The 13,040-nt window shown below is 39.4% G+C and overlaps 1 protein-coding gene across 1 annotated transcript in view; it reads right to left on the bottom strand.

Annotated features, from left to right (window-relative positions):
- Positions 1–13,040, bottom strand: part of PPIL2 (peptidylprolyl isomerase like 2) — a 58,072-nt gene that overhangs the window by 21,123 nt on the left and 23,909 nt on the right. Inside the window, exons 12-14 of the mRNA XM_010719965.3 lie at positions 12,914–13,020; positions 2,599–2,688; positions 693–726 (exon numbers count right to left, since the gene is read on the bottom strand). Coding sequence (XP_010718267.1) covers positions 693–726; positions 2,599–2,688; positions 12,914–13,020 — 231 coding nt within the window. The remainder of the gene's footprint in view (positions 1–692; positions 727–2,598; positions 2,689–12,913; positions 13,021–13,040) is intronic.

Genomic DNA, 13,040 nt, shown 5'->3' on the forward strand with positions numbered 1-13,040 from the left:
ACTACTTGTACTGCCTTACAGTACTTCTGCCATTTGCACATACAGCAACAAGAATGACACCAACAAGTTCATTTTTTCAAAGCAAGAGCTGAACCCATCCTACAAAAAGGCAAAAGCTGCCCGCATCAATCCATTACATTTCTCTGGTCTCCCGACATCTCTTTAATTTCTCGTTTAGAAGATGTTCCTAATTTCACCTTTTGGGATTTGAACTGAAACTTTCCCTCTAACAAAATCAAATCACAATTCTTTTGACAGTCCACGCAAATACAGCAACAAAGCGTGTTAACAGGCTTTTGCCATCAAGACTCAGAATACTTAATTCCTGTCTCAGAGCATGCAACTGTTGAGGATTATGTGTGGGGCAACTCACACTAACATTATTTACAAAGTAAGCAGTGGTAAAGAATTACAAAGACATCCTTTTTTCAGGTGGTCTGTGAACATACACAGAAGAAGGCAGTGCTTGCATATACAAGTGACGTATGTGTGAACTAGAATAAAAATGTACAAAACTCCACAAGGGCGTACAAGGAGCTGTGGAGGCTGGTGACATCTACAAGCAAGTAGGTAAAATGTACAAGTGGATAATGAGTAAATGTGCAGCACTAATTAGAACTACTAGATGACACCAATTAAACAACACAGTGCCTTAAGTGAGAACAGCTTACTTAACTCAAACACAGCCTTACCTGTTCCCGTTCCAGTTGGATCACCTCCTTGAATCTGCAGAATTACAATAAAACCAATAGGTTACATATATATCTGTGCAAAAGACATTAAACACAAGCTATAAAAGTCAATTCTGCTTCACTTTCTTCATCATGAACTAAGTAACGTTACAAGTTAGCATCAAGGAAACCATTACTACTTATTTGGAGCTTTTTTTTTTTTATCAGCTGGCTGTCACCTCCTGCATTACTTACCCAAGAGCAAAATGATAGTTTTATAAAAATAATAGGTCTCCTGAGTAAATAAGGAAAATAAACAGTCTCAAATGGGTTAACCAGATCATCCTTTCCACTTTGTACTAGAGAGTAACATGCTTTTTAACTGATGACGTATTTAGAACAACAAAAGGCTTTATATATTGCTACCAATCCAACACATGACGCAAAGGAAATAATTGAGATGCAGAACGTATTTGAATCCATATTTTATAGTATCCTTCTCACTACCTGAATGGGAAAATTCCCATGTGAAAACATTCACAATAATAAATTTAATCACTAATATATATATACATAATATTCTGTAGTCCAGTGCCAGTAAAGGCAGTGTGACACAACTAGCTATACAGTAATAGCACACAAGCACAATTTTAATGGTGGGTTTAACTACTAACCAAGATATATGGTCCCGCCAGAAGGAAAAAGCTTTTCTTTTTGTATGATGGCATGATGGAATACAACATTCAGTGATGTCCTCTGGAAGATGCACACTGCCTTCAGGATCAGGTTGCTAATTCTTTTGAAAGGAAGTTACAGAACAGCTACAGCACCCTAAGCTCCCTGGACTGAACCTATGTAAACAAAGGTCATATTTCCAGGCCTTCCAACGGACTGCTGTAGCAGTAAGATGTCTCAAGGACTCGTTGTCTTCTAAGATCTGGCAAATCTCAATGTAAAATTAAAAATGTAATGGAAAAACTATTAACTAGGCATGGTGAGTAACCAAATCCAAGTTTTAAATCTGAGAAGCAGACCTCTGAATGCAAAACATGCCTCTTCAGACTATCAAATTGAGTTATTAGTCTCGCCCTGAAAGACTCTAAATCATTTCTGTAGCATTACATCTTGATATCTTCATAATAGCTTGATAACTTTATTAAAGTATGGTATCTTTATTAAAGTCTTATGTATGCTCACAAAATGTGATTAACATACTGATAATTACTTAAACTCATAAAATATTGATTACAGTGGTCCAAATTCAGCCAACTGTGTGTGCTGGTTGTGCTACAGCTATATACCAAGTTAAGCATGATTAAAATGACCAGCAAGTCTGAATTCATACTGTTCACCACTGTATGATGGAGCTTCAACTGAACAAGATCTTTTGCTTCTTTCTACCAGCTGTGCTCAATAGCATACGAAGGGAATAGATTACAGTTATACAGAGCTTTCAAGTACAAGTTGAATGCTTAGTCCTTCATATCCTGGAGCACTCTTGGGAAAGGATGATGTGAGAGCATCGAGGCACCACAACCTGAATCAGAAATTCAGCTTTTTGATGCTTCATCTGAGTGAGATTTCAACAGGATGCAGAATTACATATGCAAATTAGCATCTCCCTCCCTTTCTGTTCATTAACCACTCACCTGCAGCTTGAGGAACATAGCAAGAGCCTTGGCAAGGCAATGACTCTCAAAGGCTTTGTCTGGATGCCAGTGATGTTCTCTGATAGTATTAGTCAGAAACAGTTGTTAGTAAGACCTGTTAGACTTGTAACTACAAATTTAGTAAGGTAGGACAATCCTGGTTCTGGAGATATATTTTAATATACTTCTAATGCAAAGAAGATACTAGAACTCAAGCTTAGTAAGTATTTTGAGAGCGCTGTATACTGTGTATTAAAAAGGATTTGGTCAGTACTCACCACAAAATTACGAATTGACCTGTGAAAAATTGTCCCATCGTAGTAGTTCTTTTTGCACAATTTGATAAAATTTTCACAGGTTCGAGGTGTCTGAAAGACAAACAGAAGTTTTAATTAAGCCACACCTTTAGACAATCAAACTGGTCATCACACTGATTATGAGTCACCCTCTTTCAAGCCTTACAAAGAAACATGCAGGACTCTTGAAGAATGAGTCTGTCTCTACAGAAAATGAATACAATATATTCTTTTCTTTTAAGGATAACAGGCACACAGTACTTAGAATAAATTAAACCCAGACTTTCCAACTCACACCAAGAATTGTTGAACACTAACTCAGATAACATGGACTCCCAGCAGACATCATGGCAGTGAAAGCAGGCACGCTCAGACTTCCAAGTAACTGAGTTCTATGATAATCCTGGTTCCATTGAGCACTAATCTCTCAAAGTAAGAAAGTACCTGGCTTCTCTACTTCGCTACTGCAAATGTGTGCATTAAAATTAACTGGAAGAGAAGTGTTTTGTGCTCTTCACAACTTAGGACTAAGAATGGGATGATCCCAAAAGACACCACTTTGAACACTGGTCTACCCGCAGGAAAAATAAAGACAAAAATCTTTGAAAATCTGGAAAAAAATGTTGAATACATTGCCCACTTTTAATTTCCTTTTACAGTGTAGATGAAAGCATCCAAACACACCTTCTGAAAAGCCCTCCTGTACAACAATTATCCTCCCTCTGTAACCTTACAGATGCTCTTCTCTGCAGGATTAACCTACCTTCACGCATACAAACAAGCGCAAACCACGCATATAGGAACAACCTGTTTCCTATACTTGGACATGTCTTTTCTTTTAGCTCCACAATGGATTACGTTCATAAACATGTTCCAGCTTCACCAAGTAAAGCCCAAACATCTAACTAATCTGAGTTGTTACAGATTTTGAAAATATACTTATTGTATGTGCTTGCAATAAAAGCCCCCACGAGTCATGACATCTGCAAACAAACACATTCAAGACTTGAAGTCTTGTTTTGAAATACACTGATTCATTTTGCATTGATATGAGACTACTCGACTACTCTTGGTCTTACCACTAGTCTGAAAGCTGCAAAAAGTCAGAGAGAGACTCAGACATACAATGTGAAGTGGCTTAAAAGCAAAAAAAGAAAGCCCAGGGATACATTTTTAAAATAAGGCAAGTCTAATCACGGTCTTTTAAGAGCAAAACAATCTCCATCTTTTAGAAGTAGATCCATATGTTTATTCATCCTGAACATCCATAACTTTCTCATCTACAGCACAGTCATTCTAACCCCTGTATACACAGAAACACCCCTTAATTATCCAAACTGCCTCTCACAGCATTAGGAATTCTTTAACAATTTCTTGTTAATTATTCTGCAAATAGGTGGGCAGTTCTCAGGTAACATAACTGGAAAAACAAACAAGTTCTGATCTTACAGCAACTATAATCTCAGATTTCTTATGTACTTCATTACTGGGTTGCAATGGCAATGTTTTATAGCAGAATGATACCCAGGCATGCGTTTTGGTAGTATCCCAACGGCAACTTCTAAGTAGAGATATTCCATTACAACTGTTTCAAATAACAGGATGTTTTCCCATAGTTGCAATGTTTATGCAGCAAAAGACTGAATTTAAAAGCTTTTATTTGAACTGGACACACACACACTGGAAAATCCTCTTTGTACGTAACCTTCCAAGTCACATTCAACCCTAGAAGAATCATTTCTGTTGCATTTGCTTCCCTTACAAGATAATATTGCAACAAGCTCGATCCTACAGCAGTGCTACTAGTTATCACTCATAAAAAAATGTCAGAAGGGATAAAAATAAGGCTAAAGCTGTCTTTTTGAATTAGAAATGGGAATCGGCAGCTTTTAGCCCAGGGCACTTTACCTCATGAGAGCAGAGTGCTCTTTGGAGAGAAAGACACAGTTAATAAGTTCTCTAGGGGGAATACAGCAACTTGTAATTAATTTTTTAAGAGAAATGAGATCAGGCATCAGACTAAGTCCCTTGCTGATCAGCATCAAACAGCTTTAAATGTGTACAAAGTTGATAACCTAAAACAGTACTGCTGTTTATTTTCAAGATGCGATCTGTAAAACATACATTAAAAAGCATTAACATGGTAACGTGTTTTTCAGGCAGTACCTGTGCTGACCCTTCTCTTTAAATTGCTTTCCAGTTACATCTTTTTCTCAGAAATAGGCTTTTCAAATGCAACTACAGAAATGCTTAGTGTACATGCAATGCAGGATCATTTCACTGCAAGGTTTTCTTTAAATAATTCCCAAATTGGTTCCCATGGTCACCACAGGCATCATACAGACACACTTGGCAGGTAAACAGCTCCTTAGCAACATCACCATTATCTTTTGTGCTGCTCTTTCGTAGAGGAGTGTATGTGCTCTCTGTTGGTTTTTTGTTAAGTATGTAAATAGACTGAAGCAAAACAAAAATTGCCTAAGGAGATCTATGTTAAAAAAAGAGAAAAACCTACACTTAATTTGAAGCCTTCAAAATTTCTGTCACTAGTTCATGCCTCTTAATAGCAGGATTCTGGCATTTGTATGATAAGATTTTAATTCACGAGGAATCGGCTTTCCATTATTTCAGATTATTTCTGCTTTGACACATAGGATTAATGGAAAAAGCTCTGTATTTTAGTGCAACTACAACAGTTCATCCAATTTAGAGAGACAAAAAGAAATAAAAGGGAAATGGCATTAGCGCAGGGAAATTATACAGATGTGCGAATGACAGCTTCTGAACGCTTAGTGTGAAATTTCTCCTCCAAGGTTCATGCAGATCCTCGAGGGATGAAGCAGTTTGAAATGATTAGCTCTTCACATAGCAAAGCCTTCTTCCTTGCAGCCATAGCAACAACTCAGTGGCTCCTCTTTTCCCCATCTCGTGTACCTTGGCAACAGGGATGTCGCAGGTCTTCAGTTTTCTGGTTGGCTCTCAGCTGTCCAATACCAACTGTGAGTTAAGCTGACTTTTACAAATGGAGTGACCCATTTAACTGATGAGAGAGGAGAACTGCAAAGTGAGAATCATTTCAGTATAAACATTCTTTTCCTTAGTGTTTGTCCCTTGGAGAGAGTAGAAGTGTCTTTAATTCGAAGGACATGATGCAGAGGCAGACTGGCTTTTGTTCTCCCGTTAGGACAAGAGGAAAGGAGGGTTTCCCAGCTCTGTCCTACCGCACTCTTTGGAGAGAAAAGCTTTCTGCAATTTTTCAGTTTGGCTGGTTGAGAATATCATTATGGATTTACGAGAAACCACTGAAGGTTATGAAGAAAACATAACCTTTTTCCTGTTGTTGACTTTCAAATCAACGGGATTACAAAAGAAGGTGAGGTTTTGGCCATGACTTTCATACATGTACGTCTAGATCATAGCAGAATAAAATAATGTAATTAATAATGCAAAAAGACCAAAAAGGGAGATGTTAACTTTTGCTTTTGATAATTTGAGACGAGAATGGTCAGGAGTAAAAAGAGAGCCTGGAGTCCATTGTCAGTAATGAGCCAACAAGAAGGCAGCTGTGCCTGCAGAACTTTGCACGATTCCGAGTGCCATCCCTCTGCCTTCAGCAATGGGGTGAGGGATGCAGCAGGGAGGAGTTTCTGAACAGGTGGGCACACTGGTATCCCAAGACTGAGAGACTTACATTTTCCACAAGATCTCACACTCAGGTATCAAAGCTGGGTTTGTTTACACACATTTTTCATCAGTCTTTGTAGCTGGAACAAAGGCTTCAAAGTCCAGCTATGTTTGTGTGGTCGCTGCAGAATGCAACTTTGTTCTGCACAGTCCCACAAACCTTTTCTTCTCTTCTGGACAGGATTCTGCTTACAAGAGCTACTGAGATGCACTTGGCAGTGGGAGATTTGGCAAGAACATTGACTGCTTTGGATAAATTAGATAATCTGAGCCTGATATGAAGACAACTGCATGACTGAACCTGAGATTTATTACTGATTGAATGCAAAACTTTCTGCTTGTGCCTCTACGAAAAAGATAATGGTGATCCTGTGGTGACAGGTTATGCTAACAAACAACAACTGCCTGCTGTGGTTCAAGTCAGAGACGATGCAGTTTGTGTAAGGGAGACCAACTTCAATCTGGTCACACAGTCAGCAAAAGCATTTGGGTCACTTTGTGTTCTGTGATCAGAAGAGATCAGTTCCAATGAGGTAGGAAAGATAAAAGCATCAGGGCTCTGTGGAGTAAAACACTTGGCAAGACTCTCACTGATATTTAAGGAATCAGAACAAGCAAACTCGTCTCAGGTAAAAGACTGCTGACTTGATAGCAAACATTTACCTATTTTGCTACCTCAAAGCATCAAAGTTTTCTTAGAACAAACAGTAGAATGATAGCATTCTCATTACATTGAAACCCACGGCAATTTAACAAGCTATTGAGCAAAGGTTATAGCAGATCGCTAAATTTCACTTCTAAGAGGCACTTTTCAGTTCTGACATTAACAATGCTACTGAAAACTTTTTCAAAATCTGGTATGCTTAGCTTAGACAACTTGCCAATAAGAAATGACATGCTGTAGTTTCAGTTTTCACATTTTTGCAAGTACAGGGACAATCAATCAGTTTAGCTGAGAACAATTCAAGCTAAACAGGGTACCTAATTCACTCATCTAATTTGTCAATGTTAACTGCTAGCTCTCCAGAGGCAGAGCTGTCATTCCTAGCTGCAGTTATTACTTTTCCTCTAACTTTTATTTATTGTAGAAGAAAACAACCCTTCCCCCTTCCAATCCACAAGCCACAAGAGTGGAGGAGCTTGCCAGACAAAGCAGAAGCAGGCTGGGCGCCAGCAAATAAGACACAGAATCACTAGGTACAATTTCGATACAGATCCAATTTAAACTGCTTAAGTAACCTCCAGCAGCTGTAAAGTTTGGAGCATCACAAGTCCCACAGCAGCTCCCTGGCATTTCTTCAGTCTGCAAATAGCACAAAAATTCTGCTTTCTAAGAAAATGCACCCTGTAATCACTTCCATGCTACACAGTAAAGCTCTGGTAGCTGTCAGCCTCTCAAGGTCACCCTGATCTCATCAGTGCCAAGGTACAAACAAGAAACGTGTCAGAAAGAGATGAAGAGCAACAGCTGTGCAAACTGCCTGCCTCACCCTCAGGTTTGGGTTCACCAAGTGGCAGACACAGCTGGTATGGGATTCCTGCACTGTCAAATGTCCAAAAGCAGAAGGGAATCCAATAGCGATCAATTCCCTTTGCCAGATCCAACTTGCCGAGAGTGCTAGAGGGACAGAAAGGTCCAAATGTGAAAAATGTATTCCCAGTTATCTAAAGCCAGAGGATATCAGGAAACTGGGCATAAAACGCCAAGGGCAGCAAGGTCCACAGTGCAGGGATAGGCACACAGGAAGCTGGCTGAGCATCTCCTCACCCCCAGTTCTGCCACTGGAAAAGAATGGTTTGAATGATTTGTTTTTAGTTTCTGTTAACCAGAACTTTCAAAGCTAAAACTTGCAGGTCCTTCTGCAATTACATATTTTGATGAAAACATGCCAAGCTATTTACAACCACTATACTTCATCCCTACAACAACGTTACTGACAGTACAACTAAACTGGTAAAACAGCAGCCATACATTTGCCATACAGTTGGCAGAAAGTGAGTAGAACAGATGTTTAATTTGGAAAGAAAATGAGACATTCAGGAAGCCTGGAGGACCTCGTCATGCAAGGAGGTCAAAGGATTTTTTAAGCAACTCACTTCTTTCCCATTGGAAATGGATAAGAAGTTCATAAGCTTCTGATCTTTGGAACAGTCCTTTACACAAAAGGAAAGATGATTTCAAAGAATGGGGGCTAGATTACACAGTTATAGATCACAGGCATATTTAATAGGTCAGAGGGCCTTGAAAGATTAAAACATCACTGTCTGTAGAATAATGGCTTCTTCAGATAGTTATGCCAAGACATCATCATTAAGTAGAGTTTGTCAAGTCCTAAAACCTCAAAAAGCATTTGTGGAGTGCTGGATGGGGCTTTGAAATCCATCTCACATTCCTCTTTGTTACGCCAACTTGCCCTTAAACCTTAAGGTATTACATCAAAGAGACACAAGGGAATTAACAAAACCTGACATGGCAGCTACAGATTACTATTCAATTACTACTGTGAGCATGTGTTTAGCCACCAGCTCTCTAGTGACAACTTGCACAAAAGAGAAAAGGGAGACAGCACGCCAAACCACCTGCTCATCATTTTGACAGGACCTTCTGGAGTGCTTTTTAAAAAAATCTACATATATTTCCATGGTACAACGAAAATAAAAAAAAGTACAAGCCTCAAAGCAACCTGTAGGCAAAGACAGGTATCTGCATTCCCTTCCACAGGTGCAGAGACTAGGAGTCCAATATGATCTGTTCTCATGAAGGACTCCTGGTCTGAACTGGCAGACTGTCCATGTTGCTGCATAGTGCAATCAGGCATCTATGATTGTTTATTGTCTGGGAATTCTGAATAAGAAGACAGGGAAAAAACAAACAGCAACAAAGAGCAACAGGCACACACCACAGTGCAAAGAGAAGGCAGAACAGTAGTGTACTTTTACTCATTTGAGGCACAAACTCAAATGGGTGAAAAAAGGTCCAATTTGTCTTCCAAAATCTCAATTGCTTTTTCTCAGGTCACTCATCATTGTTCCAGAACATAAGTGAAGGTTTCTGGTGCTTTGAACAGACACAGAAGGTACCTGGATTCCAGCTCTATTTCATGCTCTCTTTCTGTACCCTGTCACTAAGTAGCTGAAGATGACTTAAATCATACTGCAGAACTGACTTCCTGCCTTGGATCAGTACAAAACATTTCATGATTACGCTTTTGGAACTTGGAAGATTCTCATCACTACCAACCTTATTGACTGGCACCTTTAAGTACTACTGTATGAAGATGCCTCAATTTATTTTAAAGCAAAAGTTTCCACACATGTGTGAACTGAACTGCAAACAATCCATGCTGCCTGTTCACTCACAAAACCAGGGAAAACTCTTTCTCATCCAAAGAGAACTGGAATCACAAGAACTGAGGGCAGAGAGAAAGAATCCGAGGTTGGGGGGAGAGTGTTAAAAATAAAAATGATACCCCGTGGACTTGAGCAGCAATGCAGACTGCTCTGATCAGAGATGCAAGAATATATATTTTTTTAAATAGAGAGTCCGTAGCCATGAAAATGCAACCAAAGACTCCCAAGTAGAGACACACTCTGTGAGAGCAAGTATGTCATTTGTGGTTCTCTATTTTGGCAAAAAGACTTCACCTCAAAATGTATATTTAAGTCTTGCCCATAAGACTATTTCAAAAAGTAATTTGAATGTTCTAAGTTCTACCTCTAGACACAGGTACTCATTTATCATACTTATATAGCAACTTAAGACTCAAGCTTCCTAAAGCATTTCACAATCACATGCTTGCAGTACCCTACAATTTCAAGCACTGCTAGCATGTCTTCCATAATAATCTGAGCGCAGGATATCACTCAGCAGTTACAAAATGGAACCTGTGGTCAGGTCAAGGGAACAACCAGTCAGATAATGCCCAGTTTTTTAAAAAAGAAGCTAAGCAGCACTGTAACATAGCTCATAAATCATATGTTTGTTCCCGCAGTTGCACCGCTTGAGAGAAAGAGCAGATAAATGGATTCCCCAAATTATACACATTTTGGCTGAATTCAAACAGCACTGACAGCCTAATACTGTTATCAACTCTCCCATTCACTCGGGTAGCACAGAACTGCGTGTTGAACCCAGAGGCCCCAAATCTGCTGGTGTTATCAGCGGGTATCAATACAGTGCTTTGAGTTGAAAACCGTTTATCACTCCATTTCTTTCTGAAAAGCTGTTGCTACCCACACCAGCTACAATGAAAGATCATGAAGGCTGAGAAGTCGACCACCAAAAAGCCCATGCAACATTAATTTGGGCAGGCATCCAACTCCCTCAGATTGCATTCAAGGGAGACAGCCACCGGGTCACAGAGTGCCTTACCCACATTCTACATGTCTGCAGAGAAACAAAAACCTGCATACAAACTGATTCGTTATACAGTTCTAGATACATCCCAGAACTGATTCAGCTCATGTACTGAATGATCCAGAAGAGAGAATTAACAAAAACATCATGGGATGAAATACTATTACTGTGCATATTCACCAGCAGAGTGAACGGAATGTTTGAAGGCCTTAATTTTGGCATTTCCCCATTTTCTGTATCTGCCTTTGCAATCTCAATAGATCCACTGTAGCTGATCCACATATATGTGTGCAATCTATTTATGTACTATGTGTCTGTAAGATATTTGCTCTACCCTGCACTGAGCTACCTTATGTGCCTAAGCTCAGAGCGCTTCAGGAAAATAGAAGGGCAAAAGCTGCTTATACAGTACAGGGAGAAAAATAAGCATCTCCAGGAGGAACTGATTGAATGGACCTTGGACAACGACCTAAAGTGAACGTTGTGAAAACCTCCCTACAGCAGTCAGTTCTTCTAACGATTCTAAATATACATATCTTCTTCCTCAATTAAGCCAAAGGTCTGCTTAATTCATACAGATACGTTTGACACAGAGAAATGAAAGAAACAGATGGCCAGTGTTCGTGCAGGTCTGCTTGTGCAAAACGGTACACAGTGTGTACATAATGAAGCAGTGTGTGAAAGGGAGACGAATAGGGATTCATCCATTAACAAAGGAAACACAATGGATATCATGCAGGAAGTTTATAATGGGTGATTGAGCCTGAGTCCTCAGGACTGAGTGATACTGGTCACACGTGCGGCCAAAGAAACCATGCTGACAAGAATAGCTGCAGTCAGTCTGCATTAGCCAGGAGCCAGTTTCAGAACATATGGCAAAACAAATGATTCAATGCAATCTGCTCATTCTGCTGCTTCCCCCAAATATTGCTGTAGTAACATCCTCTGCTTTTTGCCTTACTACATAATGTTACTATTTCAGAGCATGGAAAACACCTGCATGGATGACAGAGACTTACAGAATTACTAGCATCATCAGCTGTTGGGGAGATTCTCATATTCTTTGTATAGATTAGCTTGAAAAGTTTGCACATATCTTGCTCCTTGCTTGTGAGAAAAGAAGAGAAGGGAAAGCTGGCAGGACTGTCTTTCTCGTTCATTTTCCTATCTCCCAGCTGTTCACAAAGTTAGGCAAAAAAGCATGCATTCTCCCAGTGCATCTCTGGATTCTATACCAGGCACCCCAAATCGCAGCCAGCATCACTGTCTTTAGCTCTCTGAGCATCCTGACAAGAACATTTTACCATTTAAACCCCAAAAAAATCTACTTTCAGACCTCTAATTTCCCAAACTAAAAATCTCAGCACGCAATGGATGGTTTGGGCTTTTTGTACTAGAAATATTTTCCTTATACAGATATGCCTGTACAAATGAAAAAACAAGCACACTGGCATCTGAGTGTCATCTGAGACACCAGTGTTGCCATCATTCATTTGTCTAGGATAAGTCTTACCACGTTTATTATTTTAAGAGCCACAGATTTCCTGCAGAACCAAGCTGCACTGGCTATAAAAAAACCTCCAGTCCACTCATTTTTAAATGAATGCCTGTCTACCTGTTTAGGTTTGTTCTGTAAAGCCCAGGATTTAGAAACAAATCTAACAGTTCCTGGGGAACTTAATCAGGCGTATTTAGATTGCTCTTTTTCATCAAGGTTCTTGTCCTGGTTCTTCTAGTTACCTCCTGAGCAATCTTGTCTCCCTTCTCTGTGCTTTTTTTTTAATCTCTGCCTTTCTTACCCAGTCACTACTTGGGTCACTGTACCCTCAATCCTTTGAAGCTCTAAACACATAGTTTGACATATTAGAAGTTGCCCCACCAAAATGTGTGACACTTCTCAAGAGCACATTGATACATACAGTAGTATAACATATAAAATAAAATACATAAATATCACAGTAGATCACCCTGTCTGGAACCATAATGAATACAACACAGCTATTACATGCAATTCATGTGTTTGAATACATCCTTTGACACTGAAAAAAACCTTCTCTGTGAATCTCCTTTAATATTTTGCTTGAAAGATGAAACTCCATGCAGGAGACACAACAAAATCACCAAGAGCTAATTACTTACCTGTTTCTATTACAACTATACACTACTCTTCATCTCTGGACACTTCCATTGCCAGCTCCTAATGTATTTGTTACCTAGAGATAAATTACAAGTTGCAGCCTACAGGGCATACAGTACCATGTCACAGTGCAGCTCCAAATTTAAGTCTCCTTTGTTAGTGTGAAGTCGTACATAGCCCTTCTTCTTCACATACTGGTATCTTACAACATCATCTTCAATAGCAGCTGTAACAAAGCAAAAAGGC

This window comes from Meleagris gallopavo, chromosome 17, assembly GCF_000146605.3.
Source record: "Meleagris gallopavo isolate NT-WF06-2002-E0010 breed Aviagen turkey brand Nicholas breeding stock chromosome 17, Turkey_5.1, whole genome shotgun sequence".
Taxonomy (NCBI): Eukaryota; Metazoa; Chordata; class Aves; order Galliformes; family Phasianidae; genus Meleagris; species Meleagris gallopavo.